At 40.4% G+C, this 9,716-nt stretch overlaps 1 protein-coding gene across 2 annotated transcripts; it reads right to left on the bottom strand.

Annotated features, from left to right (window-relative positions):
* Positions 1–6,601: 6,601 nt before the first annotated feature.
* Positions 6,602–9,710, bottom strand: LOC129756753 (zinc finger protein 62-like). 2 transcript variants are annotated; one of them, XR_008739527.1, is made up of 3 exons: positions 7,265–9,710; positions 6,897–7,205; positions 6,602–6,818 (listed from the first exon to the last, which is right to left on the bottom strand). XR_008739527.1 is itself a non-coding variant. In XM_055753747.1 (2 exons), the coding sequence occupies exons 1-2, from the start codon at positions 8,351–8,353 to the stop codon at positions 7,047–7,049; spliced, it is 1,248 nt and encodes a 415-aa protein (XP_055609722.1). In that variant the 5' UTR covers positions 8,354–9,710; the 3' UTR covers positions 6,852–7,046. The 2 variants fall into 2 exon arrangements, 1 of the variants encoding a protein (XP_055609722.1); XM_055753747.1 differs by lacking the exon at positions 6,602–6,818 and having other exon boundaries at positions 6,852–7,205.
* Between the last annotated feature and the right edge of the window lie 6 nt (positions 9,711–9,716).

The following is a 9,716-nucleotide window of genomic DNA, read 5'->3' on the forward strand; positions in this document are numbered from 1 at the left end:
CGTAGTCTGGGCTACAAACACGAGTTGGAGAATACGAAGAAGGGTTTACCTGCATTGACATGAGGGCATAGTATATAGACATAAATCTAGTTCGAAGATTTTGCTCAAGTAACCTTTCAAAATTCACAATCACCAATGGGTTCATGACCTCACACCTGATGAGGAACCGAAGTGATAGTAGATTGTATCGATCTTTCAAAGGAAGTATTCCTGCCAAAACCAAGACTCATGTTGTGCGTTGTGGACATACAGCCCAAAGCGATGCGAAGACAACGGTATTGGATACGCTCGAGTTTGATGAGGTGAGTTTTGGCAGCCGACTGGAAACAAAAGCTACCATATTCCATCACTGAAAGAATTGTTGTTCGATACAATTTTAAAAGATCTTCTGGATGGGCTCCCCACCAGGTGCCAGTGATTGATCGGAGAAAATTGATTCTTTGTTGGCATTTTCCTTTCAGATACTCAATATGGGCTCTCCAGGTACATTTGGAATCAAACCAAACCCCAAGATACTTAAAACACCTCGATTGAGTGATCGTCCTACCTAGGAGTTGAAGCTTAGGTTGAGCAGGTCTATGTTTCTTAGAGAAAACAACCATCTCCGTTTTCTGAGGGGAAAACTCAATCCCAAGCCCCAAAGCCCAGGAAGACAATCTGTCTAAAGTATCTTGTAAAGGTCTGTGCAGATGAGACTCGGAAGATCCTGTGACAGACACCACGCCGTCATCTGCAAGTTGTCTTAGAGTGCAGCCTTCAGAGAGACAACTGTCGATGTCACTTACATAAAAGTTGTACAAAAGTGGACTCAAACATGAACCCTGTGGAAGGCCCATGTAGGAGATTCTTCTAACTGCAATATCTCCGTGAGCAAAGTTCAGATGTTTCTCACAAAGCAAGCTGTATAAGATGTTGTTCAATAGAGGAGGCAGACCCCGGGAGTGCAACTTGTCTGACAAAACCTCTATTGAGACTGCATCAAAAGCTCCCTTTATGTCTAGAAACACTGAAGCCATTTGCTCACGTTTTGCGTACGCCATTTGTATCTCTGAAGACAGCAAAGCAAGACAATCGTTTGTTCCTTTGCCCCTTCGAAACCCAAATTGAGTATCTGAAAGGAGACCATTTGTTTCCATCCATTTATCCAATCGGAACAAAATCATTTTCTCCATCAATTTCCGAATACAAGACAACATCGCTATTGGACGGTACGAGTTGGGGTCAGACGCTGGTTTTCCGGGCTTTTGGATAGCAATGACTTTCACTTGTCTCCACTCTTGGGGGACAATGTTGTGCTCCAAAAATTGATTAAATAAATTTAACAAGCGAAATTTTGCGGCATCCGGAAGGTTTTTCAACAAGTTAAACTTGATTTTATCAATTCCCGGAGCTGAATTGTTGCAAGAGAGGAGGGCAAGTGAGAATTCGACCATCGAAAAGCTGGAATCCAGATCGCATCTGTCTAGGGACACATTCCGAACAACTTTTCGGTTCGGTGTGGAATCGGGACAGACTTTTCGTGCAAAGTTGAATATCCATCTATGTGAATGTTCCTCGCTTTCATTTGTTGAAGATCGATTACGCATGTTTCGTGCTACTTTCCACAAGGTATTCAAGGACGTTTCTCGTGATAACCCTTCTACGAATGTACGCCAATGTGCTAGTTTTTTCCCTTTAATCAATTTTTTGAATTGATTTTCAAGGGACAGATATGCTTGGAAAAGATCGAGGGTTCCATGTTTTCTAAAATCTTTGAATGCTTTTGATTTGTCCTTATAAAGCTTGGAGCACTGGTTGTCCCACCATGGGTTAGGAGGTCTTCGACGTACAGATGAATTTGGGATGGGTTTCGTTTGAGCACAGACTGCGCTTTCATGTATCAAACAAGCTAGGAAGTTATACTCTTCCAAAGGAGGAAGAACATTCATAGAATTGATGGCTGTTGTAATCGTGTCCGCATATTTTTTCCAGTCGATGTGTCTTGTAAGGTCATATGCCATATTTGTTTGATTCGAAGTGCTGGCCCCATTGGTGATTGTAATTTTGATTGGTAAGTGGTCACTACCATTGGGATCAGAGATTACCTTCCACTGGCAATCCAATGATAGTGAATTTGAGCAGAGTGAGAGGTCAATTGCACTTGGTCTTGCAGGAGGTTTAGGTACTCGTGTTTTTTCACCCGTGTTCAAAATTGTTAAATTGAAAATGTCACAAATGTCATAAATAAGAGTAGAACGACTATCGTCAATTTGTTCTCCCCAGACAGTTCCATGTGAATTGAAGTCACCCAGGATCAACCTTGGCTCAGGAAGTACTGAGCACAGGTCCTCTAGGTGACTTCGATCCACTGCAACTCTATGAGGCCAGTACAAACTGACAACGCATAAGTCCTTACCTCTTATAGTTGTATGACATGCAACAGCTTCAATTCCTCCTGATAAAGGGAGGTGGATTCTAAAAAAGGAGTGGCGCTTATTGATCCCCAAAAGCACCCCTCCATAAGAATCGTTGCGATCCAGACGGATAATGTTAAAATCGTGGAAGGAGATGTTTGATTCGGAAGAAAGCCATGTTTCAGAAAGGGCAAAAATATCGCAACTAGTTTCATGAAGAAGAAATTTGAACGGATCCAGTTTAGGGATAATACTACGACAATTCCACTGTAACACAGTGATATCTCCGACCTCTCGGCGTAAATTAGCCATCGAGAGAGATAAACACTGAAATGAGGGGCCAAGTTTGCATCAATTGCTTTAAAAATGTCTTCACAATAGGAAGCATTGAGAGTACAATGCTTCTGATTGATTCTGATACGTTGAAGAACTTGAAAACTCCATCCAAGATATCCGACAACTTAAAAAGTCCCGTTTGGGAAGTTGATTCAGGTGAAACTACGTTGGGATTGAAGGTATTAGATGTTCCCGCTACTTCGGGTTTATTTTGAGGTGTAAAACACATTCGGAATCCAGGAGGAGATGGTTTTTCTTTCTGTACAGTTGGCGCTTTTTGTCTTTCGACGACTGGAGGGTTCAACGTGACTATTTTTTTGGGGATTCTGGTGTTCTTAGGAGCTGGTTTTGGACGTTTCCGGGAATTAGCAGTAAACACAACTGGAAGTTCTTCGTCGGCTGTGTCCGTGTCTACATTGTCAACTGGCAATACAGCAAAAATATTACTCGAATGAGTTTGGATCGGAGGCGCCGCGCCCTTTAAAATGGCGGCATAAGACCGCCTTGACCGTTCCTTTAAAGAGCGCTTTTGATTATCCCAGCGACTCTTAAATGCCTCACACGAAGAGATTTCATGGGGTGAGCCCCCGCAATAGACACATTTCTGTTCTATTGCTGAGCACGCTCCATCCCCATGATTCTCCCCGCATTTGGGGCACCGCGGCTTGTTGCAGCAGTGCGACGCAGTGTGCCCCAACTTAATGCAATTTTTACAATCCATTGGGCGAGGCACAAAGAGTCGCACAGGTAATCTTAAAACTCCGTCAATCAAAACGTAGTGAGGGAGGGCGGTACCCGCAAAGGTCACACGGAATGAGGCCGAAGGGGAGTACTTTTTAACTCCATTCACGACGGTGGCAGTTTGGAGTTGGCGACAATCCAAGATATCGACCGAAGTCGAATCAAGGCTCCTAAACTTACCAACGCCGTTGGATTTAACGTACTCCGCCTGTAGGCTCATTTCAGTGATCACGCCCTCGATCTCTACGTTTCGAGACGGGATGTAGACGTGATATTCTAGGTTTATGAACTTGCTGGCCACAATCTCATTTGCGGCTTTCCAGTTAGCCACCACAACGCGCAGCTTGTTCGGACGCAATTTCGTAACACTGGTTACAGAGGGCCACCTCGCCAGATCTTTGGTGATCTGAACCACATTTAGATGTTTACCGTTCGCTTTGGGCCGGATGAAAACCACCCATGGCCCAGAGGAAGATGAGCCCTCTGTATATTGTCGGAGCCGGTTGACTCTCCTCTCAACAGGGGATGATGCAACATTGTCATCCATCCGAGAACGATTTGCATCTGAAGGACCGGCATCAACCGAATCCTCCAGATGCTCCTCATCTTCATAGGAGACATTTGCATCATCCCCAGTTGGAAGGTATAGTCCCCCGCCTTCGCTCATATTTCTCAACGGGAAAACGAATGTTCTCCGTGTTGAAAATATGAGCGAAGCTCAAAATGATCGAAATATATATATTTAAAGGGAAATAAGATAGAGGAAGTAAAAGTGAAAAAAGAATAAAAAAAGAACTCACTATTTTTTGCACTTATTAGAGTGGTATTTTTTTCCAGTGTATATGGCCGGCCTTCGCCCAGACCGAACTGAACGCCATTAGAAAATTTAGAAACAACAGAAACTAACTCTCGAGTTATTCATATCCTGGATCGCAAAACCGAATACGAATGATTAAAATGAATTCCTTGAATTATAAACTATTGATTCTAGCTCATAAATATCAAAGATTTTGTTTCTAGATGAAAATATTTGCACAAGAAGTTCAAGTGTCTCGAAAAAAGGCTGATGGCGTTCAGTTCGGTCTGGTCGAATCCCGACCATATGGACTGCTCCAACCACGTGGTCCTCCGTTGATTTTCCAAAACAACGTCAGCCGAAGAACCCAACAAGACGAGCGCAGGCCCTTCCTCTTTGGTTCAAGATGGTTGCCACTTCTCGACTCGGTCTCGGGCGAGAACGACCAGTTTGATGATGATGAAGGTAATGATGAAACTCTTAGTTCGCCGAACAATGGCGGCGGACCTCGTGGTGATCGATCAGCAAGGCAGAAAAAACCGCTTTATTCACCAACAATTGATGATTGTACCCCTTCTGTGAGCTGGGGTTAATCAATGTCGCCGCACAAAACACCAACCGTTCTGACGGCACGAATCCCCGGATTTTTGGACGAGATCTCTTACACTTTGAGTCGCGAAGATCGGGAAACTTGAAAACGCGACTTTATGGCTCGAGTGATGCGAGACGAATGACTGTTTATTTATTTATATTCTATTTTAAATTTAAAATCAAAACCATATACAATCATATGAAGCGTTTGGCAGGGAACTCCACGCTTCATTCCTCCCTTGTTCCTGATTCTTTTGCGCTAATCATCACATGGTTGGCCTGGCCGTAGTAGTATATGCAATGCATGTTCTATGTATCAGATACTATGTTGAAAAGAAAAATGAGGAACGCAAGTTTTTCATTTTCCAGGATGCATACAAGTTTTGGCCATGTTGGTGTCAGAAGAAGAAGAAGAAGAAAAAACCAAAAGTGTTGAGTTAATCAGAACGTTGTAAAGACAAAAAAAGGCTTTGGTTCCTTAAAGCCTCCTAAAGGTATGAGCCGTTTCAAATAAAGATATTATAAAAAAAGAGTTCGGGAACAAAGTTCTATGTATCGACGAAACAAAAATAAACCTTTTCGGATCGGATGGACGGCAAATGGTGTGGAGAAAACCTGGAATGGAGCTCCAGCCTCAACCGTAACCTGCAGCCTTCCGTGGATAAATTGGGTAAACCTCGTGATTACTACTTCCAACAAGATAACGACCCCAAACATACCGTTATTGTCGCACGGGAATGGTTGCTGTACGCCTCCGCAGTCTCCCGATCTGAACCCGATAGAACAGCTCTAGTGAGAGGTCAAGAATCGCCTAAAAAATAAAAATCCTAGGAACAAGGCAGAACTCAGAACGGCGATTAAGGAGATCTGGGAGAACATTCCATCTAGTGTGACCAAAAACCTCGGTGAATCGATGCCGCGAGGCTTGCAAGCAATGCTAGATGCCAAAAGCGGTCATACTCAATACTAATTTAGTTTTTTTTTATATTTGTTACTTTCTATAAATTGATTCTTATTGGAATTTCAAATATGAAGTGAAAATGTAAACAATTTTTATTTTTATTTTCACAGTTAAAGAGCAAAATGTAGGTATTTTTTAAATGGATTAAAGTTGTTTTTACTTGTTCACTTCTGAACCATGGGTGGCCAAGATTTTCACCAGAATTGCCTTATTTTGAAGCTAGCAAACGGCAATAACTTAATTTTTATTATGAAAATTTGGTATCATAGATCCGCCAGTGGGCTCTTTATGTACATCGAATGAAAAAATGTAAGCACAAATTTGGGGGTCTTTGATAGTCAAAACTAATGCGGCCCGCGGGTCATAAGGTTTTTGAACCCTGAAGACCCCTGAACATATGCAATAATTTTTTTTCCTTTAATGTATACACAATATATACAAGCCCACTGACGGATCCACGTTGCGAAATTTTCATAAAAAAATTCAGTTCTGCTGTCCGCTAGCTTCAAAATAAGGCAATTTTGGTGAAAATCTTGGCCACCCTTGTTCTAAACCCTGAAAACTAAAAAAATCAAGAATAAATAATGGGTATACGATCAATTTTGCGATTGACTGTATTCTTACTGAATTTTCATGACGACTTAAAGCATGACCAAATCTAATTAATTCACCTATACCATACCAAATGCGATACGGTAAAACATCAATTTGAATTTTGCACAATTTTAAAAACATACTGAAATTTTCATGTCAAAACGTACTGAAATGGCACAAATGTTAGGATGGTATAAACTCCATAATGAAACTTTCATCTACAAAATTTAAACAATTTCAATAACTTGAAGATACTCCATTTTTAGAATTTCGTCCATGGAATTTTCTTCTGAGATATAGAATAACAAGGGTTGATGTTTCATGGCTTAGATTTCCTTAGTGTCCTCAATGTGCTAAGATTATTATTTGAATTCGATGATTGTATAAGGAGATTGGAATTCTCAAACTGTAAATTCAAAATACAAAAAGTCAGTAAAAATACTGAAATGCAAATTTACTTGGCTGGTTGCTTTAGATTTTATACCTTCGTAAATATTTTATCACACCGGTGTGGACGGCCAACATTTTTGGTCTATTTTTCAGGATAGAAATCAAAATTTATACTTCTTTTTCCAACACCATTCGACTTGTTCTTACTAATTCATTTGATTTCATGCATTGGATATCTTTTGCTTTAGCCACACGCTTTCTCTGCTGCTAGGCGTTTCTGTTCGGCCTTTTCCGCTGGGTGGTGTTTTTGGACATGGGACCAGAGGCTACCTCTGGTGTTAACAGCTGTTTCACAGTATTCACACTTCCAGGGACGCTCTTCAAAGTGGGTTGCTCGATGCTCCTGTTGATAGCGAATATGGAGATTTTTAAGCTGAAGGGAAAACGTAAAATTAGATTTACCTGGAGCTTAAAGTTTTGCTTGAACAGTTTTTCGCAGAACTCGCATTTCAATTTGGCTTCGATATGTATCCTTGCTTTGTGTGACTGTAATAGTTCAGAATTCGCATACTTTTTGTGGCATACATCACATTCGTGCGTTTTCGTTCTTTCGGCGTGAACAAACTTCAAATGTCTTTTTAGTCCTCGCTCAGCATGTAACATTTTTTTACAAATGTGGCATTGAATTTTTCGGTATGCTGCTTGTTTGGGTTCTATTCCCTTGTGTTTGTCAACATGTCTATCAAAACTCGGTTTACTGAGAAACTGTTTTCCACAAAAGTCGCAAATCATCCGTGGCCTCTCAACGCAGTGCATGTGGAAAATGTGGGCTTTAAGCGAATGTTTGCTCGCAAGCTTCATATCGCACTGTGGGCATGGAATATTCTGATGCGTTTTAGGTTGATGCGTTTTAGGTTGATGCTTCTTCATATGGCTTTTAAGCGAGAACATGTTTGCAAAAGCCTTCGGACATTTGTCGCATAAAATCTTTTTTCCCTCTTTGGAGTGAACCATTCTTCGGTGTAGTGATATGTTTCTAAAGCGTTTGTTGCAAATTTTACAAAGCTCCCCATCAGGGTTCATATGATTCTGCATATGCAATTTTAACGTGAACTGCAGATATAATTTCTTTCCACAACAGACTACATAGCCGGGTTGGCGGTGGATCTTCTTGAAATGACGCAACAATAATTTAAAACTTGGCGCTTCGTATCCGCATAGTTCACATACCATTTTAAAAAAATCGTTCAATGCCTTTTCAGTTTCCTGGATTTGTTCTTTAGTTTTGGATTTCGACTTTTGCGGAGCAGATTTTTGATGGTTTGTAGGAGGTTCTTGGTTACTGTTATCATTTACCGTAACCTCGTGTGGTTTTAAGAGTTGATTGTGTCTGTCACTTTCCAAATCCAATGGTTCAATCTTGATATCTACAAGATCGTGTTCATCGCTCTGGTTATCGTTATCTATAATGATCTCCTGCTTGGGTTCAAGTAATTGATCCGTGTCTTCAAATTTCGGATCCAATGGTTCATGTTCAATTTGCGGCACCATATTCGTACAGTTGTTCACTTCAGTGGATATCGCAATACTAAGGTAGTCTTGGTTTTGGCGAATGTTTTCAGCAAATTTATAAAACTCTCCAATGACAAAAATGCATGCTGAGCAAACACTGCGCGAAAATCCTTGCTTTGGCTCAATCTGAAATTATTCAAATAATCATAAAAATATTTTTATTATTTGATGGATCTTCAGATTTTCTTCAAAACTTCAAATTTGTTTACTTTTGGCAACTTGAAAACACATTATGTCTTTGCGGATACGACATTGACTTTTCAAAACTGTTAGGGTCAATATGACCCGAGTCCCGAAGCGCATATTTCAATCATCTTAATCCTTATTCCAATATTCTGAAAATCTGAGATGTTAAGAGACTAAGTATATTTTATGAAAATTATTCTATCACTATTCCTGCACACATCGTAATTTTCACATCAGTGTTTTGAGAGATGAGCAATCGATTCTCGGTATCAAAGTTAGAAACAGGGGTCGTCCATATCAACTGTTTGATGTTTTTGCGATATTGGCGTTATTATACCAAAGGGGTCGTCCATATCAACTGTTTAATGTGTTTGCTGTAATGGCGTTATTATACATCGGATTGTGATGAAAATTAGTACATGAGTGTTTTGAGGGACGAGCAATCAATTCAGGATCAGGGGTCGGCCATATCAACCTTTTAATGTTTTTGCAATATTGACTTTATTCTTCCTTGGAATCAGATTAAAATTTCCACATACAAGTTTTGAGGGATGCTCCATAGCTTTCAGGTTTCAAATTTTGAGTAAGGGGTCGTTAAAAGGGGTCTGTTCGCAGTTTTTGCAATATTATCTTTATTGTGCATATGATTGTAATGAAAAATGGCTCAGGAAGTCTTACAGTAAAGGTTATTAATTACAGGTATCAAGTTTCGGATCGTGGTCGAAAAAAGGGGTCGTCCATGTTAGTTGTTCTCTGATTTCAGGATATTGTCGTGATTATGCATCGGATTGAGATGAAAACATGCCCATGGGTGTTTTGAAGAACCAGCAATTGATTTAAATTATCTTATTTTAAGTAAGGGTTCGACCAGAGGGGTCGTCCATATGAATTTTTCACTATCTTTGCGATTCTGAGACGAATATTGATTGGATTGAGATGAAAATTTGAACATGGAAGTTTTGAGGGACGAGTGATTGATTTCAGGTGTCAAATTTTGGATCGGGGATCGGCAAAAGGGGTCGTTCATATTAATTGTTTACTGTTTTTGCAATATTGATAGTGATTACGGTTCAGATTGAGATAAAGTTTTGTACACGGGAGGTTTGAAAGACGGGCAATTGATTTCAGGTCCCCAATTTTGGATCAGGGCTTGGAA

This window comes from Uranotaenia lowii, chromosome 3 (genome assembly GCF_029784155.1).
Source record: "Uranotaenia lowii strain MFRU-FL chromosome 3, ASM2978415v1, whole genome shotgun sequence".
In the NCBI taxonomy this organism is placed as follows: domain Eukaryota; kingdom Metazoa; phylum Arthropoda; class Insecta; order Diptera; family Culicidae; genus Uranotaenia; species Uranotaenia lowii.

What these genes read in the sequence shown, in the direction of transcription:
- LOC129756753 (XM_055753747.1), bottom strand. Translation starts at nt 8,353, where the DNA reads ATGGTGCCGCAAATTGAACATGAACCATTGGATCCGAAATTTGAAGAC. An exon ending in AGCAAAACTTTAAGCTCCAG is followed by an intron (nt 7,206 to 7,264) that starts GTAAATCTAATT and finishes CGCTATCAACAG; the next exon opens with GAGCATCGAGCAACCCACTT.